Source organism: Microcebus murinus, chromosome 7, assembly GCF_040939455.1.
Source record: "Microcebus murinus isolate Inina chromosome 7, M.murinus_Inina_mat1.0, whole genome shotgun sequence".
NCBI classification, from domain to species: Eukaryota; Metazoa; Chordata; class Mammalia; order Primates; family Cheirogaleidae; genus Microcebus; species Microcebus murinus.
In genome coordinates, this window is record NC_134110.1 from 23601466 (window position 1) to 23613936 (window position 12471).

At 42.7% G+C, this 12471-nt stretch overlaps 1 protein-coding gene across 1 annotated transcript in view; it reads left to right on the forward strand.

Annotated features, from left to right (window-relative positions):
- Nucleotides 1-11962, forward strand: part of GABRG3 (gamma-aminobutyric acid type A receptor subunit gamma3) — a 435843-nt gene extending 423881 nt beyond the window's left edge. The window contains exon 10 of the mRNA XM_012759954.3: nucleotides 3407-11962. Within this exon, the coding sequence (XP_012615408.1) occupies nucleotides 3407-3688 (282 nt within the window). The 3' untranslated portion in view covers nucleotides 3689-11962. The remainder of the gene's footprint in view (nucleotides 1-3406) is intronic.
- Nucleotides 11963-12471: the final 509 nt, after the last annotated feature.

Here is a 12471-nt window from a genome sequence, read left to right on the forward strand (position 1 = left end):
AAGTTTCATGGTGTCAGATCTGTCAGCCTTTTCTTTTGTGGTCTCTGCTTCTTGTGTCCTGCTTCAGAAAGTCCCTTCCCCCTCCACCTCCACTCCGACTGTCCTCACTTTCTTTTGAGCACGTTGCTTGACAACACATTCTAAGTACTTTCGTGTATCAACTCACTATTATGCTTACCACAACTCATTCTACAGATGAGGAAACTGAAGTATGAAGAAACTAAGCCTCGCAGATATTAACCAATATTTGACAATTTAAAAATAAATTTGTTGCATTTAGTTATTATGGATCTGAATTTTTAGCATATAGTTGAGGTATGAAGAATCTAGCTTTATTGAAAAATCAAGAAATGTATGTTTAAATTGCTGATGTGATCTACCACTTTTATCACATAATAACTTATTTATATATAATCATGACTTTTATTCCTTTATACATATCAATTCATTAATTACAACCAGGCATCACAGGGAGTTTTCTAACTGTCGATCAGTACCTTACATTTAGTGCATTCCCAGCCCATGTTCATATGGAGACTCAGTAGTTATCTGTACTGCGCAAGTGTGGATCACAGTAGTTCTCACAGAAGGCTAGGAGGCAGGCCACCTTTATAGCTGTGGGAAACCACAGTGAACAGACAGATTTTGCCAGCAAATGCTCCAAATAACATCAGACTGAAACAGAGGGGAAAGGGACACATTACCACACACAGCCAGGGGTCTGGGAGTTGACAGAAAGAAATATTGACACATTTGGTGTAGAAATGATACTGCCAACAAAAAAGAAAAAAAAATCCTTTAACACAGGGAAAAAAATAAATTTTCACAAAACCAGGAAAAAAGGTTTTTAAAAAGAAAAGGAGGGAAAGTTTAACGACCTTGAAGAAAGTACAAAGAAACTTAGTTCACAGACAGAGAAGGTGCCAGGCCAGGTGAGATGACACAATTAGAGAGATCTTCAGCAGGAGTTATACTATAGCCAAAGAAAAAGGAAGTTTTTCAGCTATCGGATGAGAATTGTCAACATTACAATCTTTCACTCTGTTGTGAAAAATCACAGCCTCATGCTAGTTAAGGAGCCACTGTTACCAACAAGAAAATGCAGAAATTAGCAGCCTCCAAGCAAGGAAGGGCACAGAATCACAGGTGTGGACTGGGGCACATTGTCCTAACTGCTCTGTGCCTCAGTTTCCTGTCCTGTCAAACGCAAGGCTGATGACCTTTGCATGCACCCAGGAAGTGCAATGCTCCAAGGGAGGCCTGGGGTTGCCTCATACACACAGGCAAAGGAGAAGTGAGTCAGGGACCCAAGTTGGCCAAAGGGGACTTTGGGGAATCATTAATTAAAATCTCTATCTTGGGCATAGTTTGAAATTTTCATGACAAATGAGAGGGGTGCATGGAAAGCTGTACTAAAGCAATACAAAGTGCAGCTATTCAGGGCTCTTAATATCCTAAGTTTTATTTCAATCTTATAAAATGGAATTCATTTCAATTTATAGCTCATTTCAAAACAATGAGCTATAAAGACATAAATAGAACTCTCTTAAATATTGTATTGAGTCTCCAAGTGTTTCAGTGACCATGGGTCTTTAGTCCCCTAAATGAAGAAACGGAGGTTTATCTTGCCCCAGAAACTTGGCTGCTTCTTTGCCTATGGCCTCCCAAAGACACCGTTGGGATCTCTGGTGAGCCGTCCCCACCCCTGCAGAGCCTTCTGCTGCCCTGTGTGAGTCACCATCTTCCTCTGGGGCTGCCCTGCCATGTGGGGGCTGGGCTTCTCCTCTGTGTCTCCTGTCGCCCCAGGTCCCCCACAGAGCAAGAGACTACACAGGTCAAAGAAACAAGTGGATGAGTATCTGGCTGAACACTGTCACAGCACACACGTAGGAACACCTTTCATGCAACTGTTATTTCATAAAGGCAGAATTTTCCAACTGGAGCTTGTCAAAAAGAGGCAGATTCCTCAAATGCAGAGAAGCATGATCTGCCGTGTTTCAGCAAACCCCGTGGTGATATTTACACCCACTCAGGGTTAAGAACATTAACCTAGAGAAGACGCCTCCACATTAGAGCCATAGGGACAGCAGGGCTTCCATTTCTGCCCGTGCACTGGAATTGTGGGGGAGGGTGGACAGCTGCACGGTGAGGTGCCACCGCCACCAGTACCAGAGGTGGGTGGCCACAGTGCGAGCAGGAAGCAATGCTCCGTGAGCACATCTTGCTATAGGTCTTTCCTCACACACAGATGCTTCCCATTTATAGGGACGCACCAGAAGCTACAAGGAATGACTCTGCGAGCTCCACACTCCCACCTCCTCTCCACACGACTGTGAACATATCCCATCAAACTGAGATCCAGAAGGGGTGCTGTGTCTCCTTGTAATAGTATATTTTTGGTAAAAATAGAAGAGGTTCTCATGATGCTTTCTAATGAATTCTGAATAGCCTCTTTCCCAGCGCTGTGCCAACTCTGTACAAAGGAACCAGACAGCTGGCCGGCTAATAAATGGGCTTCTATCTCCATTTCTCCCTTGACATCACACTCTGCAGGTCCCACTGCCATGCCTGTCTCAGTTCAGCCAGCACAGACAAAACTAAAGCAGACAGGCAAATATGCTTTTTACTTCTCTTCCATTATTCAGTCAAATTTAGAAATGTATCCTCCTAGCAGAATTCACTGTAGCACACAGCTTAGAGCTATTTGGAAGAGCTTAGCAACTGTCTGAAGAATTGACAAGTCTATTTGCAGCCACTTCTCAAGGTTAGGAATGAGTCCTCTCATTTATGAGTGAACAGCAAGTCATCTCTCTCCTTTATCTGCCCCACTTTGACTTTTCCATGTCAACAGGAGAGTGAGGAAGTAGAAAAGAATTATTCCAACTGCACATATTTTTCATTATGCTTCTTGAGATGACAAGCCGTGTCCAGCAGCCCCACACTGAAAGCTCACTTGTTACCTGAATTACAGGGCACAAGGAGATTCATCATTCCTATGCACCGTATCTTCTACTGTTTACTAGTTAGAAGAAAAAATACCATACTTCTCTCTCCACAATTCAATATATGTACTGTTTACTGTTCAAGGAATAAATATAAGTACACAACTGCTGCAAATCAACAGAAAAGTAGCCAGAATGGGGACTTGAAATGGCTAAGGCACGTTTGGAAATATGCTCACCCTCCCTCGCCAATAACCTGGAAAACACAAGTTTGGGGACCGCGACGCACTTTTCCTTGCATTAGAATTGCAGAGATTGAAAAGACAGTCTCCAATGCTGGGGAAGCGTGGGGGATGGGCATGTCCATTTGTCCCCCTTTATCTGGGAGACACTATTGCTAGATACACCTCCGGCCGTGTCATGACATTTCATGATGACTGTTGTGTCGTTCTTGTTGCCCGCAGAACTATTCTCTCCTGGATATGAGGCCACCACCACCTGCAATGATCACTTTAAACAATTCCGTGTACTGGCAGGAATTTGAAGACACCTGTGTCTATGAGTGTCTGGATGGCAAAGACTGTCAGAGCTTCTTCTGCTGCTACGAAGAATGTAAATCAGGATCTTGGAGAAAAGGGCGTATTCACATAGACATCTTGGAGCTGGACTCGTACTCCCGGGTCTTTTTCCCTACGTCGTTCCTGCTGTTTAACCTGGTCTATTGGGTCGGATACCTGTATCTCTGAGTGCTGCTCCTAGTGTCACAGGAAGGGCATTTGGTTCACATTCTTGACCTTCCGTCACCCCAGTCCAGCAGTGACCAGTCGGGAGTAGCAAGGAAGGACACTGCTCAGTTTATCTTAAGTTATAAATTACATTTCAGCCACACAGGAAGTATCTGGATATATTTCTATTATGTATTTCATACACACACACACGCACACACATATTAATTGAGTTCTAAAGTGAAATTCTTGCTAATTCCTTACTGAATCTGTAGTCTGCTAATGTTTATGAATGATTTTTGGATATTGGAAATAGCTGATTATCTTTGCAAAGAAATCTATAAAACATGCAAGCCAATAGCAGAGATGCTCTCTCGGGCCCCACCCCTTACGTATCTTTCCCTCCCAGCCCTCGGCAGGCACAGCACCCACGAGTCCTGCATCACCCTGGCCCAGGCCACTCCTGCTGGCCTCCGCCCCTGCCTACTGGGCACTCAGCCTGGTATGAACTGCAGTGAGTTTCCACCCCAGTTTCTTCTCTTTGTGGCCTCTTTTGCCCCAGCACCACTGCTGGTAGGCAGGACCCCTTCACCTAACAACCTCACCCCAGGCCTGGGAAGAGTGTACATGCTTTGGCCACAAGTTTCCATTTAAGGATAAATACAATTTTCAAAATGCTCATGTTTCTGAGGTCAAAACTGTTGATTATCTCTGAATATCAGAAGGTCATTACTTTATTCCAAACTACTGAAAGTCAATGGTATTTGAACATTGGGTTCTTGGACTAGTTCAACAACATTTTACCTTAAGAGCTATGTTTTACTAGACCGAGGCTCAACCCCAAGTATGTGTCTAGCTTATGTTATTATGGGTTCAGTAATTGTCTTCATCTTGCGAAGAAAGGTATATAGCACACACAAGCCTTTGTCTTGGAAACATATTCCAGAGTGTGAAAGAAATGTAGATAAAATTTTAAAAACTCCTTAGTGAATATTAATTTTCAACTCAAACCAACTTTAGATGCAAAAAAATGGGTAATTGCTTTCATCAATTATATATTTTGATGAACAAGAATTATTTTATACTTTGAAATACAATACATAGCAAGATCCCAAAGAAAAAAAATCCCCCTAAATCAATACTCTTTTGATATTTTTATAACACAAAACCAATTTGTTTCTTGATATTAGTTCTTTGTTACAACTGGATGCTAGTACGTACTTCCTGACTCTTTTGAAGCTTCTCATCATCAATAGGGGAAAAAAAGTCCTACCAGTTAGCTAATAATGCTTGGCATTCTTAAAATTTTGGTACCAGAATCTCTATGCTTCTCATCTTTCTCACACAGAAAACTGAATTAATTTTATTGGAAACCATAATTTTTAAAATTATCTACTGTGCATACTATTATTACTCAGAAAAAAGTAAATTATTATGCAGAGAAAGTATAAAATAGTACTGATTTCCCGCAATTGTCTGGCTGCATATCAGACACAGAAGGGGATGGGAGTGGAAGGAGCCAGAAAAATTGAAATTAGATACGTCTGTTTACTCTTATTAACATTGTTGCATATCAAGTGAATGCAAAGATATAGATATATAATCATCCAGTTTTCAAGGGCTGAGTCTATATACTGTGAGACATTTTGGTTTGATAGTTGCTACATAAGCCACAAGCCAATTGACTTTGATCTAGCAAATTCAATTTAAAAAGTAAAATAATGTTTGTGGAGGAATAGGTTGAAAATAATGGTTTCAATGAAATTTCTCCTCTGTTGGAGGATGTCACATACTAATATCCCAGTTCTCTCTCTTGCATACCAACCCTTCCCACCCTTGGCAGCAGTACTTTGGAAGGACCCTGACCCAGGGAGCCCCAGATCTCACCACGACACTGAGGACAGACAGCAGGTGGCCCAAGGGCAGTCTTCCCCAAACACAACTTCCAACTTTATGAATTAATAGTTTCTACCAATACAAACAATTTCAACCTGCTATATTTTAGAAAAAGTTCTGGAAAGAACTGAATTTTCTGGTAAAATTCTTCTTGGGACAAAAATAGCAATGTAAAAGAATTTTTATAACATAAATTTGGTCCAGTTTTACCTTAAAGACAATTTTACTGATGCCTCTTGTTTCAAAACCACTCAATATTTGGATATTGTCAGCAACTCTCATGAAATTGTACATGAAGGATCTATTTAATATATACCAATAACCTCTGTTTTCTGAATCCAGCCATTCTCTTCTCCCAAGCTCAGCAGTCCTGATTCATCATTTCATCTCAGAAGAATCTAATAGATGTTCACTAATAGAGCATAATATAGATTCCTGCATATATAGCAACCTACCCATGACAGGGTCAGAATAAAAAGAACTAAAACATCCCCTAAGAGCAGAGCAATGCCTCTTTCTCTGCAGGCTTACATAATTCAAATTTTCCATCTCAATCCCAACTCCTGAGAGGAGACTTTTCAGCCCAATATGAGAGAGACTTGTGCACCTCACTCAGGTGCAGGGCTCAGGAGTTTTAAAGCATGTATGTGTTTACTTTCTGCAGGAAGGAGGAGAAGCAGCCTGGGGGGAGAGTAAGGAAAATCCACCCCTCTTTAATTGAATGACTCTCCTTTGCTGGCATGCTTGATTAGGAAGGATACATACGCATGGGCACGTGGGTGGGTGCAAGACTGTTCTGCACAGCTAAGCCTGGCTTGCTTTGCTTGGAGAACTGGGAAATATTTTTGGTGCAGGTTGTCTGAGTGATCTGCATTCCAAAGGTGCTACTGTGTCCCTCACCTTCAGAAATACTCTGAATCAAGGAGATGACAGTTCTGTATTTTGGCAAGGATTCCAAATTTCGGACCACTGTGGATCATACTGAAACTGTGACTGTCTCTCTTTTAAGCTTCATCCTGGGTGAGGGGGAAAGATGAGAAAGGGTATTTTACATTAATGGAATTAGAGCAAAATGCCTCCTCGGAGCCTGGCAAGTTTCAGCTTCTGCCAAGTCCCAACGCCACCTACCAGAACAGAGACTCCTCCGACACTGCACGGAGAAGGACGATGTTAACATAATTTACTCTGGACCCAGCCAACACTGCCCCCAGTTTACCCAAAATATGCCTTAAAGTGAAGCAAAAAGCTCAAATCATTCACATCTTATGAGATTTTCCATTTCCTGCAGTCAGCTCTATTTCAAGCCAAGTTTTATCTTTTATGAATAGATGGAAATAGGATTTCATTCCTTTATATGCCAAACGTCTTAATTTTACATCAAATGAGTTAAATTCAAAGTTTTCGCATATTCTTCAACTGAGGAAATGCTTGTCCTCAATAGCAAGGCATTTTCACCCTCCACAAGGGCCAGTCGGGCCAGCCCACAAGTCAGCAACGACAGTCCTTGTGCTGGGGATCCGAGTGTCCACATGAAGCCCTCACACCAAATCGCCCTCCGCTGCAGTGAAGGCAAGTCTGTAGGCAGGTCGTTTTGCTGCTCTGCAAAATACTAGGCTCTGGAAGCAATGGGGGAGGGGCCATAACCCATTTTTCACTGCCCATTGCTGGCCACAGCTAGAAAGCAGGGGGCCACTCTTTATCTAAAGGGCTAGAACACAAAGCAAACAAAACCTCTTCTTCAATGATCATTTTTTATCTCAGCTGCCAAACTGGAAATTTTCTGTGATTTCCTTTGAGACTTGAAGAATCATAACTGGTCTCCAGCCATTATACTTCGTATCAGTTCAATGCTCTCCAGGCACAAAGCATTTTGAAGTCATCCATGATTTCGCAACTGTTTCTGAATGCTTTTTCTGAGAGTTTTTAAACTGTATACGTATGAAATTTCGCATTCCATTTCTGGGGAAAAAAAGTAGTGAATGACTTGGGATAAACATAATCCAGTGTGAATATGCATTGAAATGTATACTCCATTTGTACTGAAATATTGTCCACCTTGGGCTTCAGAGCACTATCATTTTAAAATACTTAGAAAGATGTCTAGAAATAAGGGGGAAAGAAGCAGATTGTGAGTACATTCTAAATGTTAAATTTACAATTCTCTGCTGAGCCCTCTTCAGATTGCCCAAAATTGAGGAAGTATGTAATCAGTACATATTTTTTTTCTCAAATTGGCCTGTAGGGAACATTCAAGTTCAAACAGTTTAGGAGTACCTCTCCATTTGTGTTCTCCATATAATCACATTCAAAGAACCAAAAAATAACAGTTCGGGACAAATGAGAGGCCCCATCTCCAATCCCTTATTGACTTATATTTTATTATAAAAAATAGATCTCTACCATCATAGGGAGAAAACATGTATGTCTGCCGATGGCAGGATAACAACTCAGCCATTCATTATTTCTAGAATAAAAATTTGGCTTTGTTTTTTCTTAACATCTGATAGTTTTAAAGACTAGAGATTTGGGCATTTCTGCTCCTTTTAAAATTTCTTCTGATTACAAGCTAGCAGTTCCAGGATATAAACCTGGTCTAGTTCTATTAAGGTGAAAAGAAAGGCAATTTCCTTTTATTTATTTTCCAGAAGGCCTAGGGTTGAATGATGCTTTGGTTTTTTAACATTGTCAATAAACCCCCCTAAACCTCTTATTACTCTGGTTACCTAAAAGCCAAATTCTAGACCAATTTAAATAAGTCAGTGCTAAAAAAATTAGTTGAATAATCAGTCCCTAACAAGTTTTCTGTGTTTTGAGTTAATTAAGTGGTTTTTCAGATTACGTTATACAGGAACATGAGCTAGAAAATAATTAGGCAGTAAAACACATGGTCACACACACACACACACAGAGCACACCCAAAACAAACACTTTGAATGTAGCAGTCAGGTCATTGAGGCAAATGTAAATTGCTTTCCTTGGACTATTCAGATAATCACCTACTTTCACCACTTCACTTTTCACATTTGTAAACACGCACAGGGTTTTTCCAGCCCAGTGAGCAGGCTACAAAACGTGAGGGCGGTAATGGTTCCTTCCGGGAAGGAAGATCCTCTAGATCAGCTGAACAGTTTAAATTGAACTGGTTGGAAAGAACATTGATTGCCAATAATGAAATCCCTCAGACTGAACAGATAAAAAAGCTATATTTTTCTCCTTTCTTTTCTAGTCATTCAAGGTTCCTTCTTCGTTTTTCCCCAAAAAAGTGACATTTATATTTTCTATGACCTCCTTAGACCCAGATTTCTCCTGGTGGCCTCACACATTGACGTCCCATCCTAGTGAATGACATGTATGTACATAACACACATCCAACGTGTATTTTCTTAAATATGTATTTCTTGTGTATCTAAGAATATATAACCAAGTCTGCAGCATGGGTATTGCAGTCCCCACGACACCAGTCTTCTCAAAATGACAGCATTGCCACCAACCACTTTTTCACAAAAGGATTAAAATTCCCATTTTCCATCAAACATTTCTCTAATACACAGAAACGTGTAAAGTGGACTCCCAAATCACCTGTGGGAAAGTAATCTGTGGACCCTGGAGCTAAGCTGTCACTTTATGGACATTTCAAAAATCAAACTGAGTTTTCAACTGGGAAGTCTGATGCCTGTGGCAGGGCGGGGAGAGCTGCTCCTGGCAAGGCTGTGCCTACCCAGGCGTCAGAGTTGTCTCTCCTTGACTAATTAGCTCACGTGCGTGGGAAAATGAGCCTGTGCCAGCCCACAACACTTACTGGGGAATAAAAGCTCATTCCCTAATCTAAGGAGATCCAATTTGAGAAGACAGTGTTTGACTTTGGATTTATAAAAGATTTATTGGAAACATCTTAAGTAAGTCCTAATCCACTGTCAGATGCTGACTTTCAGGAACAAATGATAAGTGCTTTGATTTGGTTAATATTTATTACAATGGGTTTTTATCAAGCATTCATGTTTACAACAGGAATTATCTTTTGGTCAATTTGGCCAATAAATGGAAACCCCCAATACCCAGAGCAGCTCTTCAGTCACTTGGATGGGAGACCTGAGCTCCCAATCCTCTAATTAGCCTTGACTGTCCCAGGAAGCCCTTGGTTAACCTGCCACATCCACTTGTTCCATGAACTTCCAGAGTGGCCCTGGAAGCTGCAGAGAGAGAAAAAAGTGAAAAAATGCACTCTTAAGTGACTTTTAGTATAATTAAAAATAAATAATGTGATAGATAATGCACATAGCTTGCTGACTACAATTTCAAATTGTCAGATATGACCAAAGGTATTTAGATAAAATAAACCATTCTACACCACAGTGCATCATCATCATCATCATCATCATCATCATCATCACTGCCATCCTCTTCCATGTTCCACAGTAGCTAAGGGCAACTGATTCAACACAAATTTTAATGTCTTTTCCAAACTATAACAAAATTAGAACTTACATTGAGGAAAAAAGGAAAATGTGTTATCTGAGTTTAAATATTAAATACACAGATCATAAGCCAAAATTTTGCCTAAAACATTTTCAGAACTGCTCTTTTCCCCAAGCAGCCCTGTCTATCTACCCTGCCTCTATCAGAACTTGAAATTACTACTTAGGAGAACATTCCACCCAATTTTTGTTTGTTGATTGCTTTCTTTTTTTTTTTCCTTTTTCCATTTTTACCTTAGTCAGCTATTTTATTCCTTTCCTTAAAGATGACATTTGAATTGTCAAAGAGCTATCTCTTTTCCCTCGAATGGACGCATCTTTGGAAACTGCAAAACCTGTGAGCCCCAGAGGACAATCACTCTGTGGCTTATCATATAATCTGGGTCCAGGCTTTGGTTCCCCCCAGTTTATCTTGGCATTTTTACTTTAAATAGAAATAGACACAGACACAATATATGAGTGAAATTTATAGTGTTTACTATTATCTCTGTTTAGAATAGTTATCTTATTAAAACATTCTAAAAGACACTTTTAATCATTCCTGACATTTGAAGTGGCTAATTTTGTGGTAGTGAACAATGTTTACATGCTAATATGTTTGTACAACTACATGATGTGTTTTTTTCTTCACGAGCAGCTCCTGGACTGAGCAAAAGTTTCACTTTTTCAGGGGCGCTCTTTCCATGAAAGACTGTAGGCGAGTAGCGGTTTGCAGGGATTGGACCTGTATCTTGTTAGGAGCAAGGGGCCATCTTGTGTTTACATGCAGTGATGTGTGTATTTGTGTCTGTATGTGCAGTGGTAAAACTGGAACAACTTATTCATGTGTGTATTACTCTACCCATCACCCCAAATTTAGCTGAAACAAGTAGAAGGAGCACAGTTTTCTAGTGATAGCTTATTAGCTTACCAAGCCTCTGGTTACAGTAAAAAGGAGAGAGGGAAGGGGAAACAGGTAGAGGGAGGGAGTGGGGGAGAGAGAGAAAGAAAAATTGACAATCTTTGTATTTCCTAAAAACGTGGGTTCTCATTCTTTTTTAAAAAATCAAGCTTAAATCCCTGATCAGAAGTCAGTCTGGAGCCCAAACAAGCCTGCCTCCTCTTGAGAGCACTTGGGCATCAATCAGTGTTTTCACTTGGGTGCACATCTGAGCAATCCCTTCATCATTTGTGCATCCTGGTCAAGTTTATCTGCTAAGCTCAAAGTACTGCTCAAGATTTCCATGGCAAACAGCCATCCCCACGCTAGTTTAGGAAGCCGCACTCAGATAACAGAAAAGCATCAGGTCTGCCTTGAACCGTGCAACGTGTAGGAATCAGCCATCGTGCACGGCGGGCCCTCTCATTTGTGACGCTTGTGTGGAAAGGAAAAGCTTCAGGGGTCCAGCGAGGTGCCCCCGGCAGAAAGGGAGGCTGAGGGGTGCAGGTGTGCGGTGTTTCCCTTCCTGCTGTGAAGCAGGTCGTCTGGAGGAAGGCGGAGGGATTCCAGCAGCCGAGAGCGTGTGACTTTGTCTGAGAGCCCCGTTCGCGTGTGTGCGCCCGCCCCTTACCAGGGTCCCCGCCCTCACCAAGTGGCCTCCAACAGCCTCCATTTCCCCGTCGTCCCCCGAGGGCATGGAGGCCCTGGCTCTGGGTGGCCGGGCTGTCTCAGGCAGTTCCGAGGTTCCGAGGTCCCAAGGTCCCGCAGTCCTCCTCCCTCTACGGAGGACGTGACTCCCCGCTCTCTGTGCAGCTCGTGGTGTCCTAGTGAAATGAGGGCGCACGTGCGCCCGACGTGCCTTGGCGACACGGGCGGCGCCGCGCCCCGCTTCGTGCGTCCCGTCCCCGCCGCGCGCTCAGCTGGGCCTCATGGCTGGGCCGCCCTCTGTATTTGTATTTGGATTCCTACGTTTGTACTTCTAATACAAATAAATGCACATGTTGTCAGAAACACTTGAGCTGGAAGTGGACATCTTTCTGGTTTGGGTGGCCGACCAGGAGGGCACGGGCCGAGGTCAAGGGCGCTGGTCTGCACGGAGCCCCGCCTGCCCAGGAGGCTGGACACCACTGCTGCTGTCAGATGCTCACCTCCGGGAGCCCCGCCCAGGGACAGGTTCTGTAAACCGGGTGGCGGGTGTCTTTACTCCGCCAGTTTCCAGGGAATGCTCCCTGCTCCACTTGTGCTAAAGCCTGTGAACAGAGAACCCAAAGCCACCCGTCGGGAGCTGGGGACCCCGCTCCAGCCCAGCCAGGGCTGCACTCCAGAGCGGGAAGAGTTCTGGGTCCCCGCCATCGCGCGTCTGGAACGCAGGGCTGGCCACCCGGAGAAGGAAGGCACTTCAGCCCCACGTTACAGTAAGGGCACAGCTTCCCAAACGCAAACCGAAAATCAAGTGCAGCCTCGACCACTGCAGACAGTAGACATTAGAGGATATTATGGACTGCACTTTGGTC